The sequence below is a fragment of the Paroedura picta genome, chromosome 7, assembly GCF_049243985.1.
Source record: "Paroedura picta isolate Pp20150507F chromosome 7, Ppicta_v3.0, whole genome shotgun sequence".
NCBI classification, from domain to species: domain Eukaryota; kingdom Metazoa; phylum Chordata; class Lepidosauria; order Squamata; family Gekkonidae; genus Paroedura; species Paroedura picta.
Window position 1 is genome coordinate 73,997,056 of NC_135375.1, and position 20,549 is coordinate 74,017,604.

General features: G+C 43.4%; 1 protein-coding gene across 1 annotated transcript in view; it reads left to right on the forward strand.

Moving 5' to 3' along the window:
- RCL1 (RNA terminal phosphate cyclase like 1) overlaps positions 1 to 13,823 on the forward strand; it is a 32,846-nt gene extending 19,023 nt beyond the window's left edge. Inside the window, exons 8-9 of the mRNA XM_077344939.1 lie at positions 4,176 to 4,279; positions 13,524 to 13,823. Of these exons, the coding sequence (XP_077201054.1) occupies positions 4,176 to 4,279; positions 13,524 to 13,674 (255 nt within the window). The 3' untranslated portion in view covers positions 13,675 to 13,823. The remainder of the gene's footprint in view (positions 1 to 4,175; positions 4,280 to 13,523) is intronic.
- Positions 13,824 to 20,549: the final 6,726 nt, after the last annotated feature.

Below are 20,549 nucleotides of genomic sequence, written 5' to 3' on the forward strand. Positions count from 1 at the left end.
GAGAGGGAAAGTGCTGATCTGTTGATTTCCACAGATCTCTTTTTGACATTTAAAATACCACTGAAGTTAGTCTCCTTCTGGACCAGCTGCTTCAGGTGGGCTCCTGGCTCACCATGGTCTTCTTTAGGCCATGATGCCAGAAGGTGGTGCTGGGGGACTGTTCTTGAACTTCGTGCCATTTAATATTATGGTAGTTTATTACAAGATTCCATCTTACCTCCACACTTATTAATAAAACTGCTGGGAAAGGTTGTTTGGAATTAAGTTTCATCAGTATTCCAAAGGCACATGATTCAAGTGTGAGAAATTGGTTCTGAAATGGTCTTTGGTATCAGTAATGGGCTGTATGAGGACTAAGGGTGTGAATTCAGCTAATCCAAACTGAAAAAAATACCCAAAATATATCTTATTAGTGTAGTATTTTTCAGGTATTAATTCGGCCAGATTTTTCCTCTTCTTTTTCCAGTTATCCAAAAGGACTGATTTAAAAATCTTTAAAATATTCATGATTTTTCAGGCTCCTGGATAGCCATAGTTAGAGTTCATTTAAAGGGCTTTCCCTTTAAATGCTTTTGGAGTGTTCCCTCCACTTGGAGAAAGTATTTGAAAGGACTGAGAGCCCTTTAAATGCCTTTAGAGTTCATTCTCAGGCTACCACCACCTGCTGCCTTTAAAGTTTAAATGCCTTTCCTCTATTGGAAACAATGGTGGATGGGTGGTGCATATAACTAGGCCCTTGGTCCAATCTTTTTGAAATTTTGGAGGTTTTTGAAGGAGAGATACCAGCAGCTATGCTGCAAAAGCTCTGTCTTAAAAAACAGATCCTCCAGATTGATTCTCCATTATAACCAATGGCAGGCTTTCTCAACCAGGATTTTTATTTTTAAATTTATTTTATATTTATTTATATAGTGAAACCCTGGGGTTTCTTAATGCCCCTGGAAGGGTTTCCTGAATGGGTGGGAATTACTTAAATGTTTAACATATTTTTAAAATTTGTTAAACATCATGTGATATGACCACATATGGTCATGTTGACCCCCCCCCCAATAGCCAATGATGTGCCTGGAGGGAATGGGAAGGTCAGGTGGGTGTGTATACAGCTATGCTTCCCCATCATATTCTGCAGGATTGTGCCATTTTGGTTGTTTCTTGAAGCCTGAAGAATGTTTCAGGTGTTTCTCAATGGTAAAAAAGTTGAGAAAGGCTGGCCTGTGGAGATCATTGACTATAATGGTCTCCTTAGGCTATAATGGAGCTGGAAAAAATTGACATTCCCTAATACTACAAAATCTGAATACCATCCCACTAGGATTCAGAAATATTGGGGAATACTGATATTTTTCGTTTTCAATATACTAAAACCTGAAAAAATGTCAACTACCTAGGTGAATAGGGACATTTCAACCTGATACTTAAGCCAGGTGATAGGACTATAAGGGAAGGAGCCTCAGATCACAAAGGCTTGACGTTATGTGGTGAATTTTTGCCTGGGGCTCTGTGGCCCATCTCAGCAACTCTTGGAGAGAGTTCTCTAATCAAGGTACCACCATAAAGAAGGCCCTCCCCTCACAGCTACCTGCCTAATCTGAGCAGATGGGGACATGAAAAGAAAGGCCTCTGATGCAGATTTTAATGCTCAGAGACTCACTTGGGAGAAGGTTCTGGAGCTTTAATAGTAAGTACTAGCATTTTGAATTTCCTTGGGAATGATCAAGAGATGGTAAAACCTTTCAAGAACTGGAGAAGAGTATGCTTGTGTGCAGATGCTTGAGCTGGAAGCCTTGCAGGAGAATTTTGCAACACATAAAGTTTCTAAACAAAGATAGCCCCATGTAGGGCACCCTGAGGCTATTGAGTCTAGATATGATCACAGCCATAGCTTGGTTATTATTGGAAGCTAGGTAGAACATGCATATTACTCCCATTCTGCAGTAACTGCTTTGGCTGTTCATCAATAACCAGGCTGAATTTGTGGTACTGGCTTATCACATACAAAACCCTTCATGGCCTCCCTGTACTTCAACATGACACTTTTGCTTGCTGAGCATGGCATTCTGCAGATGCCAGCCTGCAAATGGACAGCATCAAAAACTGCCAAGACATTTTCCATTGTGGTCCCCACCTCATGGTTTGGCTTGCCTGAGGAGGTCAGGAAATCTCTCACTTGCTTGGCATTTTGCATATTATACAGAACTGAACTACTCAGGTGGGCATTATTCATTCAGGTAATAGGGCTTTTGGAATGGTTCAGCACAATGCTTTGGTAAAGAAATATGGACTGTGCACTGTATTTAGTGCATTTTGTCTGTTCCTATAAGTATGCACCTGTGAGATAACTTCTGTATGGTTTAACACAGTGGTCCCCAACCTTTTTTATCACCGGGGGGGTAGTCTTTTGCCAAGGGACATTGCCGCTGCCTGAGCCCCTGCTCCACTTGCTTTCCCGCCGGTGCCCCTGACTTCCCGCCGCCCACTGGGGGGCACAGCCAGCAGCAGCTGCGCAGTGCCACACCGAGGGGGAGCCCCAGCCATGGTGGCCGCCGGAGAGCACCAAAGGTGAGCCGCCGGCAGAGTGGCAGGGCAGCCCCTGAGGCAGCAGCCAGGGAGGAGGACGAGGAAAAGCCACGGCTCAGTACCGACTGATCCACGACCCGGTACCGGTCCCTGGACTGAGGGTTGGGGACCACTGGTTTAACATGTCATGTTATTGCTGATTCTTCATATCAACTTTGTTTGACCTTTGTTTCATTTCCTTACTTGTTTATATTGCATTGTTCATCAGATGTTCCCTCCTGTTGATTTTTATTGCCTTGCACTGCGTAATCCACCTTCAGTGAGAAAGGTGGACCATGAATGAATGGATAGCTGTAGCCAGATCTCACTTTATGGGAAGGGATGCAGTTGGTGAACAAACTGGTTTGTTGAAAGCAACACATGCTGCAGAGGAGACTTCATTTCCTAGCAGCATCATTATCAACCAACAGCCCTGACCTGGATAATCCAGGCAAGCCACATCCCATCAGATCTCAGAAGCTAAGGAGGACCAACCCTGGCTAGTGTTTTTCATACGATAAATAAATAATAATCAACCAACAGGCACTCAGTCTTGTCTGAAACAACTTCATCTGATTAGTGATATGCAAAAAGAAGAACTGTTTTTTTGTACCCTACCTTTAACTACCCAAAGGAGTCTCAAAATGGCTTACAATCACCTACCCTTCCTCTCCCCACAACAAGCACCCTGTGAGGTACATGAAGTTGAGAAAGCTCTGAGAGACCTGTGACTGGCCCAAGGTCACCCAGCTGGCTGCATGTGGAGGAGCAGGGAATCCAGCCCGGTTCTCCAGAGTAGATGCCACCACTCTTAACTTGAACCGGTTGCTATGTAATTTGGCCTGTAATGATGTTAGTCATTGACTGTGAGTGCTTGTGTGCTGGCCACTGTCTTTGATTAGACTATACTGATTTGATTTATTGTTTTATCTGCTGCCAACAGTTTTATATTACTTATTTTTATTTCTTACTAAACTGTATATTAACCCATTTTTCTGCTGCATTTTATGAAACTGCTGATGCTTTCATTGTTTTTATTATCTTGCTGTTATTTATATTGATGATAGTTATGTGTTTTTTTGTTTTTACTGGCCTTTTTAACATTGTTTAGTGTGCTATCTTGAAAGCTTTAGTTGTGAAAGCATATAAAAATTAAATGGGTAATATAGTCGGGTTAGCAATCCCCACCATCAGAATAAATTGAGTATTGGATAGTTTTCAGAGGAGTTCTTCTACTTATACAGCAGGAGCAAGAAAACAAGTGTTAACACTTGTTGCCCTCATGGGGGTTGGACAGGTGGTTCTTGCATGGAAAGTGGCAGGAGATTGCCGCTGGGCATCCAAGCATGTAGATTCACACAAATGGCTTGCCACGGTGACTTGCGTTTTGGACAGCAGTTGCTGGAGTCCAGCACATAAAACTTGGTCCCAGAACTTCTTTTCTGTGCAACTGGGTTGATTAAATGTTGCACAGTCTCTGTGTTTTATCTTCTTACCCTTGAAATGTAAGAACCAGACATATTCCAAAAGCTTAAGCAACTGTTCTTCCCTTTCCCCCTTTTCTGCCCCTATTTTCAGGTTAGCATAAAGCTTAATTATTAAAATGTTTGTCTTTGCAGGGAGGCTGTGTGGATTCAACAAACCAAAGCTTAGTTCTCCTCCTCATGACCCTTGGACAGCAGGATGTTTCCAAAGTCCTGTTAGGAACACTCTCCCCATACACGTAAGTTCTTCTTTTGTTTTTCCTTTCCCCTCCTCATGTGAAATTAACAAGCCTTGCACCATTTGCTAATTGCATTAAATAGCAATCGGAGCTTTGGGGGTGTTAGCTCAATGTGTAGCTGTACAAGGAACTTCTTACAACCCTTGTTAATGAACTCAATAACGCTGTATGTTGCCAGGTGTCTGTTTTGTGCATTACACTGGATGCCTTTCTTACTCACCAGTACTGCATAATTCCAGAGCAATAAAACTTGCAGCAACAGGCTGAAATTTGTTCATGCATCAGCCAGAGGTTGCTGGAGGTGGGCTCTGGACCCATATTCCTAGCAGCTGATGTTTTGTACTATTGAAATTAGAGCTTCTACTCTAGTTTGTTCCATTATTAAGTAGAAAATGCACAGAACCCATTTTGAAGGATTTGTGCCCAAGACACGAGTCATCCTGTCTTTATAATCAGTTCGGCAAACAGCCTTGGGAAAACAGCTCAGCTTTCTTTTGGAGGCTCTTTCGATTGTGTGCCACTCAACATGCTCAATGGGAAAGGGTGACTAAACACCAAGATTATGAACTGTCCTTTTTCGGTTATCATGGTACCGGTGCTGTATACGTGAAAGGTACAGTACTGTGATAACTGAAGAATGATGGTGCCATCACAATGAGAACTGAAATCCACAAGTGAATTGTGGTGTCTCACCTTAGAAGCCAGTAGGGGAAATCACTGGGTCGTATGGAGGGGGGTCCTGTGTTCATCAGTGACAATCCACTGATTCTTAAGTGTGTCAACTGGCAGAGGAATGTGAGCAGCAGTTATCCATGACTTGGTAGAAATCAGCAAGCAATCTTTGATAAGTTAGTGTTCACCTTTTGAAGGTTAAAGGCTCAGGGATTCCCAGGCTGTGGGTCACAATCCTGCTAGGATCAGTGCGGAGAAGGAATCTGAGGAGCAAATCTGTGATAGCTGCTAGTTGGGTTTTAATTCAGGCTGAAGATGAAATTGCATGAACAGGAAAGGTGTGCAGACATTGGATGTAGGTGCATGACATGGTGAGCGTGTGCCTCTACATGGGAGGGAGAGGTGGAGGAATCTGGTTGGGTTCTAGCACAGAGCTATAGAAAATCTGGGAAATGGTTGATACAGCTTGTAATTTTAGTATCCTGGGGGGGGGGGGGAGATTGTCACTAAAACTACACACAGACCTGTCCTGTTGCCATTGCTTTTAGCAGATAGTACTGCTCCTCTTAAGTCATACAGTGACTTATACAGCACCAGCTTCATGTTATCTCCTTTTTAAAGCTGTTTTCCTCACAGCCATTAATTAATAAGTCCAGAACCTTGTTTGAAAACAAAAAAATCAGCCCAAAACTATTCTTGCCCCTTCTGTGAAACATCCACGTAAGGGGCGAGAATCCTTGCTCCCTGCCCCCTCCTTCCACCCCGCTTCCCTCTCCTTACCTGCTGGCATGTCTGCTGGTGGAGATGGGGCCAGCCCAACAATGCACAGCGCTATGTCTTGTAGGGCGGGAGCAGACTTGGAGGCATCATGGGGGCGAGGCCAGCCCAGCAAGACAGTACTGTGTCTCACTGGGCTGGCCCCACCCCCACCAGTCTCCCAAGGCTGCCCCTGCTCTCTGGAGGTCAGAAGCAGCCTTGGAAAACCGGCCCCGGCAGCAGCAACGCCAGAGCACTGTACGCGCCTCCGTGTTCTGGCACTGCTACCCATCTACTGGCGCGGTCCTTGGGAGTAGGACTACGGATGTCACGTCTGTAGACTTCCGTTGCGGGACCTTGCCAGTAGATGTTCCACATCAACAAAATGACATGCAAATTCATGGCTATAAAAATACTTGAGCTGTTTGGGAAAGCTTCTTTGTGCCTCTGAAAGGAAAGGGGGAGAGAGGAATAATGCCAGATAGCTTTCCCCCAAGAGCTTCCTTAAGTGATTGTTCCTCTCAAGTTTCAAATGTAGCAATAATAATAGAGCAAGAAGCATGTCGTGCAGAAGGTCAACAAGCTAGAATAGGTGGCATTCACACATAACCAAAACCCTAAGTTTTCACCCCAATGCTAGTAGTAAGCAGCTTACAACAGCATTATCTCCTCTTCCAGTTTTTCCTCACAACAGCTTTGTGAGGTGCAGCCAAAACAAAAGAGGGTGACCAGCTGAATGTCGCCCTGTGATATTCTGTGGCAGAGCGAGGAATCCTTTGTCTGCTGTTCAGTAGACTACATTGGTCAAGCTGTACTGACACCAGCTAGTTGCTGAGCTCACCCAAGCACCTGGCTCCTCCCTTCTCGCATGGAGAATCACAGTTAACAACCAGGTATCCCAGAGAGCAGGAGTCAATTGTTTACCATCATTCTTCACATAAGGAGGGCAAGGCATACTCACAACAAGCCAACTTTGTGCATGGCTAAGAGAGCAGACAATATTTTACGTGTTTCTAGCATTTGATTGCAAAAAGTGATATCCCTCACCCTGGCGTTATCTTTGACCTAATACTGAGAGTCTCTCATTTAATGATTGTAAAATGGGGGTGGCAGTGTCTCCTGTTTGAACTTCTGTAAGCCAATTCTCCACACATGTAATCAGTTTTTATAACCATGGATTTTTTCTTGCCATTCTTTGGCACGAACAAAATAGAACTCCGATTTGTGCGGTGGCTGCCAAGAACATGTCAGGTCGGGTTCTCTGTGTTCGCCTGTTATGCAAGTGTAAAAGAAGCTGCGAGGCAAGACCTCTTTTGCCCATGATGGCTTGCTTAATTCAGAAGCTGACTAAAGGCCCACCCACACAGTGTCTGTGATCTTGGGCAAATTCTTCCTTCAGAAATTCTTGTCCTACAGATAAAAAGCCAAGTAGGTGTCTCTTTCAGACTAGAGTCAGCATTGACCTTAGTTCCTTGTCTAATACACATTTGATGATGAAACTAAGTTTGCTGCCATGTGTTGTGTAGCCATTTAGAGGAAACATAAAGCAGGAATGCTTAAAATAAGGGCATTATGGAACATAATAATGCGTTTCCCCACAGTGCGTTCCCCCATTTTTGTTTTTATTTGGGGGAGAGATCAGCCATAGTCTTATCTGTGTATTCTCCACTGCCCTCTACTGCCTGCTAAGAGGTTTTTGTCAGTTCTGCTGTTCCAGCATATTTACACATAATTGTATTCCAGTGTCCTAAAACTGCTGCAGTTTTAAAGTTCTGGTTTTCCTAGACAGGCCTGTCAGGGGAATCTGACAACAGTAAATTGATCAATAATAGCCTCTCCTTTTCCAGTATCCTTGTTTCTTTGCTGTAGACAAGATCTTTGTTTCTTTTGGAGAACCTCCTGGCTTTGTTCAGGGTTTTTTTCAGTTGCTGCCTGTAGTGGCTGACCAGATGTCCTGAAAAACACACCGCACAGGCATAAAGGCCTCCATACAGTTACTTTGCTTATCTGTGAAGGATGCAGGAGGTAACTCATACAAACAAACATTTTGGCTTGCATGGGGCAGAATAAAGTATGAAGTAGAACGCATCCTTCTTCTTGAGATTCCTTACAGTCTTGTTCTGCTGTGCATGATTGTGCCCATCCTCTTTACTGTGTGCATCTTATTTTAGCTAACTTCCCCCTCCCAAAAATATGATGTTTGTTTATCTTCAAAAGTATATCCTGCTTTTCTACTCTTACAAGAGTCACCAAGGTGGCTAAGCATTTAAATATATCTGCTAAAATTATATTATAAAACTAAGGTAAAATAAAAACCTGCCCACCTCATCCTTAGCCTACAAGCCTCTACCACCGTCTCTACTATCCAGTTGGTCTGTCTGTCTGTTTGCACCAAAAATACAAACTCTTGCTGGTAAAGGAAGCCTCTGGCATTGTCTCTACTATTGGTGTTCATCTCCAGACTATAAAGATCAGCTCTGTAGGCAAAAATTGCTGCTTTGGAGGATGGACTCTGAGATGTTGTACTGTTTTGAGGCCCCACCTCCAAACTTCAAGGAATATTTCCAACCCAGGGGTACCAACCTCCAGGTGGGGCCTGGAGAGCTCCTGGAATTACAGTTCATCTCCAGACTATAAAGATCAGCTCTCTAGGCAGAAATGGCTGCTTTGGAGGGTGGACAGGGCTGTTGTGCAAAAGACATATTTGAGGCTTCCCACAAGGAGGCCTCAACCCTGTTGTTGTGAAGATGAAACACTTGAGGCCCTACTGCACAGAGTTGTTGTGCAGATGAAACAGGAGGCAAAAGAACCCCCACAACTTAAACAGTTTCATCTGCACAACAACCTTGCATGGTAAGCCTCAAAGGTTCAGAGAGTGGAGAAGAGAGACGCATGTCTTGTCTCCAGCAGATTTAAGATTTTGAATAGTTCAACTGGAATGCTTTCACCTCCACTAGCTTTATTGTTGCTCAGACTTCCTAAGGCCCATTTGACTTCACATTCCAGGATGTCTGGCTCCAGGTCAGTGACTACCCCATCGTAGTTATCAGGAATGTTAAGCTCACTCTTGTATAGTTCTTCTGTATAATTTTGCCACCTTTTAAAAATCTTTTCTGCTTCTGTCCTACCATTTTGGTCCTTTATCATACCCATCTTTGCATAAAACGTTCTCTTCATATCTCCAATTTTCTTGATCTCTGGTCCTCCCTATTCTATTGTTTTCTTCTATTTGTTTGCACTGTTCATTTAAGAAGGCATTCTTATCTCTTCTAGCTATTCTCTGGATTTCAGCATTCAGTTGGGTGTATCTTTCTCTTTCTCCCTTGCCTTTCACTTCCCTTCTCTCCTTAGCTATTTGTAAAGCTTCCTCAGACAGCCATTTTGCTTTCTTGCATTTCTTTTTCTTTGGGATTGTTTTAGTTGCTACCTCTTGTACAGTGTTGCGAACCTCTGTACATAGTTCTTCAGGCAGTCTATCAGATTTAATATACAAATATACAAAAGTATAATTAGTGATTGTTCAAAAAAATCAATAAATGCATAACAAGAATATACTTGACCAATGTTATGAATATGTACTCAAATTGTTTTCAACTGGAAACTTCCGTTTAGAAGAACAATCTCTTAAGAGAGAATTTAAAGCTAAAACCAAACCTTGTAAAGATTAATCATTGTGGGAACATGAATATAAACCTCTGCATTATAAAAAGAAAAACCTACCTGGTTTATATGTTTTTTTAACCTGTATACCATATAACCAACCCCTGCTCGGGCAATCTCAGCCCCAACTTCAGACACACAGACTCAAAACTGGCAACATCCTGGACACATTCTAGGAAGATAGAATTTTATAGACCACTTTTGCACCCACCAGACTAATGCCGAGGTAGCACTGAGTATCCTGGAGGACACAACTGAGAGAGATTAACCCCTCTACTGGCCAAGTTTCAGTGATGCATACCAAGTCAGCCCCTTCATTCAGGATTAAATCCGGGGGGGGGGGGGGCTGTTTTTCTTGTGACTTATCAAGTATTTAGCTGGATTGTTGATATGGTTACCAGCATCACTTTGGCTTAAAGAAGAGTCAGATGGGGCAACGGAACCTCGTTGTCTGTTGTTCCATTCTTTACCTGACCTGCTGTTCTTCCACTGCTGTATCCCCCCCCTACCCCACATACCATGAATCATGACACCATTTCTTCCCCCACTCTGTTCTTCCCAAGCATATCTCTCCCACCAGCAGACAAAAGAAAAAAAGATGATGATAATAATAAAGTTGCGTCTGGCGTATAAGCCTTCATTGCTGCAAGGTTGCAGGAGATATATTGACTTACTTAGAACGTTTCTATGACACCTGAGAGAACCTGTTCAAGGCAATTTGCAGACTGAAAGGTAATAAAAGCAACCATAAAAGTAATTTGTACTTAATAAACTATTTAAAATCCAGCATAACGCCTCCCCTCAGTCAGACATTTAAGGAGCATGCAGAGAGTCAGTGTGGCGTAGTGGTTAGAGTAGCTTTCTCAACCCATGGCACTTAAATTCAAACCCTCACTATGCCATGATACCGGTCGGCCTCGCCTACCTCACGGGTGTGTTTTGAACATACAATGGAGGAGAGAGAACGTTGTGAGACAGTTTAAGTCCCCATTGGGAAGAAAGGCTGGGTATAAAATAAACACATAAAACAGCTTTCCAAGAGTCTCATGAAGTCCTCAGGTGGTGAGGAGGCTGTCAATACAATTTTAAAAGATCAGCCCCTTAATTAATCAGCTGGGTAAAAAATGTTGTGCCCTGATGCCTAAAAGAGAGACACGCAAGTCTCAAGCAAGCATCAATGGAATGGCATTGCACATAGGAGGTGCCACCATTGGAAAAAAAAGCCCTATCTCTGATTGCCACCCACCTCCCCATTGAAGGCAGGTATGCAGAGAGCAGAGCTTGGGAGGAAGATCTTAGCTAGTGGACAGGACAACATGGGAGGAAACAGACCTTTGAGTCTCCCTATCCATTTAGGGATTTAAAGGGAAGAACGAACAATTAAAAATTTGGCCAGTGAGATTTTTCAGCACAAGGGTGATAAGATCCCCAAGTCTTGACCCTGCTGCAGTTTGGACCAACTGATGTTTCCGGACAGCTTTCCAAAGGACTGTCTTGAGTTGTGAAGAGGTTGGGATGTTGACAGACAGATCCCCGGACTAGTGAACCTGGATTGCTGTCCAATCTGTCCTTGCTGTCCTCACTTCAATTTTTTTTTGAGGGGGGGGGGAAAGAATGCAGGATATTCATAACCTGTGTGGGTGTGAGGAGAACAAGAGAATTATATAAACCTCCATCCAGATGGTACAGTGATGTCTGATTAAATCATCCAGCAACATACAATTGCTTTTGGTAAGTGTAGCTGCCAGATTTTAATTTGTCAGCACCATGTGAATGCTAATTGTGTAATCACACTGCTTGGTACTCTTTCACAAGCTCTCTGGGTCTAAGTCCAAAGAGATGACTGGGTTTCATTGAAGGCTTCTAAAATTTATAATAGAAGATTATAGAAGAAAAGCATATCTTAGTGAAAGCCTTACAATTTAACTTTGCAGATTGTGGAGTGGGGCACATCCTGCAGAGGAATTGTGAGATGCTGGAGTGGGTGTCATGAGTGCTTGGAAATCTGTGTGCTATTATAATTTGTGTGCTTGAGTAAGCATGCCTCGTGCATGAACAATTTTGTGCAATTTAGCATGCCAGAATGAATGCAGAATGGTGGTCAGAAGTTGTATAGTTGTCTCCCAGGATGACAGCAGTTACTGTGGCAAGAAGGATGCACCCAGTAGTGGGGGTTTTGTTCCATAACAGTAGGTGCTGAAATCTTGGAGCAGCAGGTTGCATTACTCCCATGATCATGTGAGCTGTTCTTTGGTCAGGGACACCCTGAACCATTGACATCTGCTCTGGCTGTAGGATTAATCCTCTGCTGCCAGAAGCACTCTAAGACCTCAAATAGGACTGTGATGAGCAATGGCTCTGTTCCTGCCTTTTGGGTCAGTCTGAACAGGTACTATTATTGCTACCATCTCCTTCCTACCAACAAGAATGGGGACAAAGTGACACAGTCAGCTGTCCTGTTAAAGACATCTGTAATACTTTCCCCTTCCGTTTCACAAGACACTCAGACTGCAACATCACTGGGTTGAGGTGTTGTAGAAGGGTAATTCATGCAGGTAGAAAAGAGTCTCCATTTAATAGGTTCAAATGGCCTTGTAGAAAAACTAAATGTGATGAAGAACAGGATGATTAAACATGTTCATCTTTGGTTCTCCCCACCCCCCAATAATTTTGCTGCAATCTAACTAGTTCTGTCTGCTTCCACGTACATGCTATAAATAGTGTAGCAGTAGGGAACCACTACTTACAAGTCTTCTGAAACTTTCTGGATAAGTCAGTCTGACCTATTCTTCACTGGTGGCACCATGCTGGGCTGCCACCAGGTGTTTACAGTGGGGCAATTTGCCCCACTGCTTCCTGCAACCCTACAGGGGAACATTCTTGCTGGTGCACCCAGTCTGCCCTAGATTTCTGCTTCCATATGAGGCAACTGGGATGGAAAATTTCCACTGCACAGGGAAAGGAGCCATTTTGTTGTTGCTGCTGCTTAGGAACACAGAAGCAATACCACATTCATAAACAAACAAACAAAAATGCCCCAGGTGGCTTGGTGGTGCTGCATAGAACCACAGAGCCATCTAGAGCATTTTGTGTCCCTTCCAGGACACCATAGTCAGCCCAGGGTGGGAGGAGAAGCTGGGCCTGGACAGCCCAACTCTTCCATTCCAGGCAGGCCTAGCCCGACATAGGCCCCAATGGCGCCCGTGACACAGAAGGGAATGTGGAAAGAATGCATGTTCCTTTGCCACAGGTCAACTGAGGATCTCAGCTGGGCCAGCCCCAGGCCAGCACTGATGTTATCTGGAAGCCGAGATTAGCCCCACAACCAGACAAGGTATCAGTCTTAACAGAGAGCTAATTTTGAGCAAGAACAAACTGTTTCTCACTACAAATTAGGATAGAATAAATTGTAATTTGTATATGGTCCTGAAAATCCCTTTTCCATGGGGGGTGGGGGTGGGGTGGAGAATGAAACAAAGTAATCGAGCGAGTGCTCTGGTAGGCAAGTTATGGTACCCAAAGCTGAAGAGTGTTCTGGGACCTCATTTCATCTTCAGGAAAATATGCAGTGTGATCTTCTGGGAATCCTTGAGTTGTCCATTGCATTGGCTGCTTTGATAGTTTCCAGGGGAGATCTGGTATCCACCTGCAGCTCACTGGGTTTGTCTACAGCCGTGGGCAGCCTTGGTATGTGGTCTTCTGGTGGCAGTTCCTACTAAGATGATGCCATAAAAACAACATCCACTTTTTGCCTCTGCTACATAACCGTGTGGTAAAGTATTAGCATTAGTTTTTCTTTTGGTACAATTTTTGTGTGTTGTGTGCTGATGAAAAACAGATGTATTCAACAGGCATATTGAATTTGTGGTGCAAGATGCCACTTGGATTCTGAAGTAATCCTTTAGATATTTGTTTGTAAATGTTTTGCAGCCCTTGAGTCTCTAAACAATGTTTTTTAATTGTGATCTTTTGTAAGGAGGTGTTATTTTCCCACTTGGGCAAAGCATAAGATTAAATTTCCATATATAAACAGGTTGATTTTCTTTTAGTGTATACTGATTCCTGCTAGAACCCAGCTGTGGTTCAAATGGAATTATAGGTACTTATTGAGATATTTGTATCTATACTTATTTTTGCATTTTTCTTCTTCTTCTAGAATTGAGTTTCTGCGACATTTGAGAAGCTATTTCCAGGTTATGTTTAAAATCGAAACGAAACCATCTAATGAAGAGCGTAAAGGTGGTGAAAAAATCTTAATGACTTGTGTAGGCATTGGATTTTCCAATCTGAGCAAGACAGTAAAATGATAAAGAACCTGAAGATTTTTATGAAACATGAACTCATGCTTGCATATGGAAAAGAAAATTCACTTTTTCTGTTACACAGGTTTATTCTATTATGAAACCATGCAATTTTAGTTTGCACTGGAAAAAATTATAAATTGCTTTTGTTAGTGCGTTTGTGTTTTATTTCTGCAATTATTTGCAAAGCAGTAGTTGTTGCGTTCTATCTTATCCTTCTTAAAGATCATGAAAATGCATTATGTCGAAGAACTCTGATGCAGATGTTTGGCCAAAATTACCCTAGTAGAAACTCCTTAGAAGTTGTTATGCTTAGCTGTATAAATTATGCGTACTAAGCACAGAACATAAGTATTAATCTAGTGATCTGCTGCTTTTTATCATGTGTAAGAAGCTTGTGGCAGAATCTGCAGTTCTGGACCTCCTTGCCTGGAAGACATGTTATTATCACTGGACCGGAGGATAAAGCATTTACCAAATCCTTTCCCCTATGAGCAAGAATTGAGGCTTTCGAACTCTGGTGCTGGAGAAGACTCTTGCGAGTCCCTTGGACTGCAAGGCAAACAAACCGGTCAGTCCTAGAGGAGATCAGCCCTGCCTGCTCCTTAGAAGGCCAGATCCTGAAGATGAAACCCAAATACTTTGGCCACCTCATGAGAAGGAAGGACTCTTTGGAGAAGAGCCTAATGCTGGGAGTGACTGAGGGCAAAAGAAGAAGGGTTCGACAGAGAATGAGGTGGCTGGATGGGGTTACGGAAGCAGTAGGTGCAAACTTAAATGGACTCCGGGGAATGGTAGAGGACAGGAAGGCCTGGAGTAGGCTCTGACTGGTACAAATAAATTATGGCTTAATTCAGGGAAGAAACACAAGTGCCAGTGCAGCTCTCTCATTTAATCGCAACCAGCTACTTACATTCTCAGCATGGAGCCTGGACATCCTCTTGGATGACTGCAGTAGTATGCCGAGAAGCATACTACTAGTCCTTTTCCTAAAGTTGGTACTGTGGGTATGAGTTTGTAGCGTTTTCTTATTAAGGATTCTCAGCCTCCTGGCTTTCCTTTTGGATCTTTTATGCACAGTCATTTCTGCCCAGGGAATGAGTGAAGCAAGACTGCAACCTTCCTGTCAGTAAATATACGAGTCACCCATCAGTCATCCTTTTGGTTTTTTCCCTATAATAAAGCTTTAGCTCAACTGCTCTCTTCCATACTTTGTATGTGATAGATAGATTTAACATCAGTTGGACTAAATTGTTTAATTCTTCAAGGTTCTGAGTTGATAAGGCATGGTTATTGTAAATATGACTTTGCCATCTTGATGTCCCAGTCAACAAATAATGAAAACTCTATACTAGCTTTAAGCTCATTGCAGGGCTTCTCAGATGTTTGAGGATGGATCATTATGTTTATCTAGTCAAAGACTGAGCATTAGAAACTGAAGAAAGCCTTTCCTGCCATTCTGCACAGGATTCAGAGGTTTCTTGTTCTCTGTTGGCTGACCTATAGTAACCCGCAGGCCCATCACAGTGTGCAACTTAGCTGTCACAGAATAAACAGGGCAGCCTTTCATGGGAGTTGGTAATGAAGAGGTATGGTGATTCTCATTCAAAGCTAGGAGAGGCTACATGTGTAGTACAGGATGTACTACAAATTCCAAACGAACATAACACTGCTACTAGCTATGTGATGACAAAATTAGTTTCAATATTGTGATCTCTAACAAAATTATGCGTGTAAAGGGAAACCTGACTGGGCAAAAAGGCTTTTAAGGAAATTGAATGATTTTGAGTCAATAACCAGCTATTAATGACTAGTATAATGCTGTGAGTTTTAAAAATTTGGTATCAGTTTAAACTGTATTAACTGGAACATCCCTGAAGAAATCACGTATGGAAAACACTTCCATGAGAAGCACTATATTCAGTTCTGGGTCCCACAGTTCAAGAAAGATGGTAAGTGGTAAAGGATTCCTAGGACAGTTACAAGAAAGAGAATGGGGTCAGTGGGGGGAAATGCAGTGTTGATACAAATTCATTTTCGATAAGCATTTTCAACGTGTTCCTGACCTTGCTTTCCCCTATCATGACAAGATGCTTGGAGGCAAACAATGAAGGGTTTGTTTGCGAGAGTGACATGTGTTAAGAAATAGGCATAATTGCCTCTGGCAGGTGTCCCCAATGTGTTTGAGCCTGTGGGTACCTTTGGAATTCTGATATAGAGTGATGGACACAGCCATGAAACGTCAGGGACTGAAGTTATGCACCTAATAGTAGCTCTGACATATTTCAGGCCACAGCTGTGCTTATTAGGAGGCCTCTTAAAATGAACATATTGTTGAAAAACATTTTCTTGCCTGCGTACAGCTTTCGTTTAGTGATGCAATGAAGATTCTTACGTTGTAAAGGCAGCTTCCGCCGAAGCAACCCCAAAAAACCTGCATAGCCAGTCAGAAACCCTGTTGAGCAAAAGTCCCACCGGGCCCTGCACACTTTTGGAAACCGTTGGTGGGTGTCAGAAAAGACAATGATAGATACGTTTGAGCCTTGCGGGAACCTCTGGCCTATGCTACTCATCCCTGTATCATCTCCGGGGGACACTCCCCCTTTACCCTTTTAAAAACCTATCACATTTCCTTTAACAGTGGTTACTGGGAAGAAAGAACTGTCTATATGTGCATCATAGTAAGTAATGTTTCTGTCAAACTCTTAATTATTTAATGTTTAACTTCAGCTTTAAATCATCACCCAGAAAGCAACCATCTGTGATCAGTTTCACGGTCCGTGTGAACAATTGGCTTCACACAAAGATAACATGAGGTCTGAACTTTTCTGGAGTCCAACTAAGAAATTACAACCACAGAATAATTTGTAGATTACAGGTATTCTACAAGGTCTCAACCTGGATAGCCCAGGCTGTACGATCTCATCAGATCTTGGATGCTAATCATGGTTTGTGAAGGTCAGTATTTGTATGGGAGACCACCAGGGAGAATGCCAAGGCCACTTTCAGAAACAGGCAATGGCAAACCACCTCTGAGGTTTCTTGCCTTGCAAACCTTATGCCATCAAGTCAGCTGTGACTTGATGGCAAAAGAAGCAATGAAGCCTAGAGCATGGTAACTGCAGCCAACAAGCCAGAGCAGAGATACAGGAAGCCTGCCTTATAGGTACACAAGCATTGTTTACAGCAGTGGTCCCCAACCCCTGGTCCAGAGACCGGGGCCAGTCAGTGGATCAGTTGGTACTGGGCTGCGGCTCCCCCACGTCCTCCTCCCTGGCTGCTGCCTCGGGGACTGCCCTGCTACTCTGCTGCCGGTTCACCTTTGGTGCTCTCCAGCGGCCGCCATGGCTGGGGCTCCCCCTCGGCATGGCACTGTGAAGCTGCTGCTGGCAGTGCCCCCCAGTGAGCAGTGGGAAGTCAGGGGTGCCCGCGGGAAAAGCAAGTGGAGCAGGGGTTCAGGCGGCAGCGTCCCTCGGCAAAAGACTGCCCCCCCCCGGGCTTCAGTAAAATTGTCAAGCCTTGACTGGTCCCCAGTGATTAAAAGGTTGGGGACCACTGGTTTACAGAACTAATTTGTACACTTCAGTGTAGCTCCATTGACAAACTGAAAAAGAAACTTGCCTCAGGCAGACACAGAATTGCCTGCAAAGGAGGCAAAGATGCCGCTTGAGCCTTTTGAGCTCTAGTTGTCCCGGGCCCACGGGATGTTCGCCTGGCCTCGACCCGGGGCTTTTCAGTCCTGGCCCCAACCTGGTGGAATGAGCTCCCAGAAGAGCTAAGGGCCCTGCGGGATCTACCAGCTTTCCGCAGGGCCTGCAAGATGGAGCTCTTCCGCCAGGCATATGGTTGAGGCCAGGGCAGCTCTCCCACTAATCCATCAGAGGATCCCCTCCAATATTGAGATCTCTAATAATTTTTATTCTTAAACATGACTTTCAGGTTGTCGATGCAAAAGCAGGATGGCTTCCTGCAGATTCAAATATCCTTTGCCTTTGCTGGTATTTGAGACCACAAATTAATTTAGTTGATTCCTGAGTCATGCACTTCATTGCTTAACATTACGCCACTGCTATAATAAATTTATATGGCTCTGGGGTATTGTATACATGTCTAAATAAGTTCTGAGTGTACTAAATGTATGACTTATATCCTGGAATCCAAAAGTGCTCTCTCATTCCCTCATAGAATATTTGCTAATATTAAATCACTTTATTCAGAGTTAGTTCTGTTAGCTACTTTGATTATTATATCTAATTCTGCATGTTAAATCTATAGATCAGGGCCATGAATTAAAGAGGAAGTTATATTTACAAATATGGGAGGAAGCCCAGGTTTGCAGAAAAAATATGCTGTAAAACAATAAAAAGAAATGTACAACATTAAAATGCTCAAATCTCACAGGATTTCATCATGAGAGCTTGGCAGCCATTTTGGATTGCCTAGGCAACAGTGGTAATCCAAGATGACCAATGCAGTTTCACTTCAACACTGGAAGTGGGTTAGAGAAAAAGAATGGACAGGCAAGCACAGTGGGAAAATGGGTAGATGGGAGGGAAGGAGGGAAAAACAAAACAATGAAAAAATGAAAATTGTAGAGAGTAAAGAGAATGGAAAAAAACAAAAGCTGCAAGGGTAAAGGAAGGTCCAGAGGGAAATGGCAGATGAGATGACACATAACTGGAAGAGAAGGAATGAATTTATGGGGTCAGTGATGGAGAGATATACTCTGGCCTTTCCACATAACTGACCTACAACATAATTCAGAGCTATTTTATTTCTCATTTATTAAGAATGGCTAGGATGTGGAATGTATAGTATAGCCCAATCTTGTCAGATCTCAGAAGCCAATCAGGGACAGTGCTTGGATGGGAGACCACCAAAGAAGACTTCATAGATGAAGGCAATGGCAAACCACATCCACTTAGCCACTTGCCTGGAAAACCCCAGCTGTGACATAACAGTATTCTACATGGATGCATTAATGGGTCTTTTCTGAAGTGCTTTTAAGGAGAAGATAATGTATTTGCCCCACAATCATATGACCATGTTTTCACTGGGAAGGTTTGATTCTCCATGTCAGCTTTTCAGTGCCGTGTCAAATGTGGGTTGTGTGAGGATCACAGGAAGCTATTGGAAAGTATCATCCAGGTCATTAAATGGGTTTTTAAAACTTAATTTGCAAGCATTCTTTAGCGGTTAGGCAATTCTTCATTGCACGTCTGAGCTGTCATTCCTTTAAATTAATTGTACAAATAATTAATTTGTAAACATATTTTTTTTTCTTACTCCAGTGCTGAGCTGCATATTTTCCGTTTTTTTTTTTTCAAAGCAATAAACAGAATCCCTCAGTGTCTCCTCTCTACTTATACACCTTATCCCTTATGTGTGAATTGCGGTATTGCCTTTGAATCAGGATTGACTTGAATCAGAATTTGCAGGATCTTCTTCAAACTGAAACATATTTGAAGTTTATTTGGATAAATAGTCTATAATCTGCACGACAAAACACAGTTTGATGGTGCAGGTACAATTTTGCAGACTTTTCCCACAACTACAGCTGTGCTCATTTCTGATTTTGTTCTAATTTATTTTTTTGACCAGTTTCCAAAGAACTGCTAATGACTTTTCTGTGCCCAAGGGGACGGTCGCTGTTGCAACACTCCCACAAGATCTGCGTGGTGTCAGGGCCCAATGGAAGACAATATTGCTGGGCTGTCCAAAGCAAGGAAAAGAGGTTGGGGGATGGAACCAGCATTAGCTTGTTGCAAATTTAAAAAGAGGCAGCAAGCTGATGGGTGGATGGGAGACTACAGGAGTCCAGAAGGCTGCGTATTTTGGAGGAGCAGGCCAACACCTGCACAGCAATCCTTGTCCACTGGCAGTGGGACTGCAGGCAGCAGGTACAGGAAAAGCCTTGGGAAAAGCAAGGCACACTAGTAATTGAGATAGGAATGCCAGCCTCCAGGTGGGACCTGGGGATCCACTGGAATTACAGCTCATCTCCATTATATAGAAATCACTTCCCCTGGAGAGCATGGGTGCTTTGGAATGTGGACTCTATGCATTGTGCCCCACTGAGGTCCCTGACCTCCCCAAGGTCCACCTCCCCCAAGTCCAGGAGTTCCCGTCCTGGATCTGACAGCCCTACCCCCCCCCCAATCTCCTGCCGGTGTCCAGTGGGGACCTGGTGACCCTACACTGAGGGTAACAGAGTTCACCAAGAGAAGGTGAGGCAGGCACAGGCAATGGCTCTGGGTACTGAGGTCTAAGAGATGGCATGAGTCAGAAGGTGAGAACTGAAAGATGTAGCATCATGGGGATGTTTTGCCAAAGGGGTGTTGCAACTATCAGTCAGATTGTGAGGAGTTAAAATATCATAAACATGAGCACAGACTTAGGCATGCCCAGTTAAAATGTACCCCGTGATGTCAGTCTTCATTGCTGGTGTGTTATTGTGGGGGGTGGCGTGGGAGCCCCATTTTGCTACAGGACAAATTATAAAGGGTATATTCAAACATGTGCTTGTTGGGGACACTTTATTTGTAGGTAACACTGGATGGCTGTTACTCAGAACCTTTATAACGCATATCCAGAAGCCTAAAGCAGTCAGGTGCAACAGCTAGACCAAAGTTCTTATCAATTATTCTCCTCAAGTGAATACGTCAGACAAATTCTTGTACTCCTGCTGGTTAAGTGTAGACACTCTGCTTTTTAAGCAGTTCGCTAAGCGTTAGGTGTAGATCTGTGATCATTTATCAGGTGAAACAGCTGCTAGGGCTTTAGGGAGAGAAGGGGAATTATGCAGCCCTTTCTCTCTCAGACCCTTTTCTGTTTGAAATGTTGCCTAGCCACATTTATCTCCTGTGGGGAAAAATACAGTG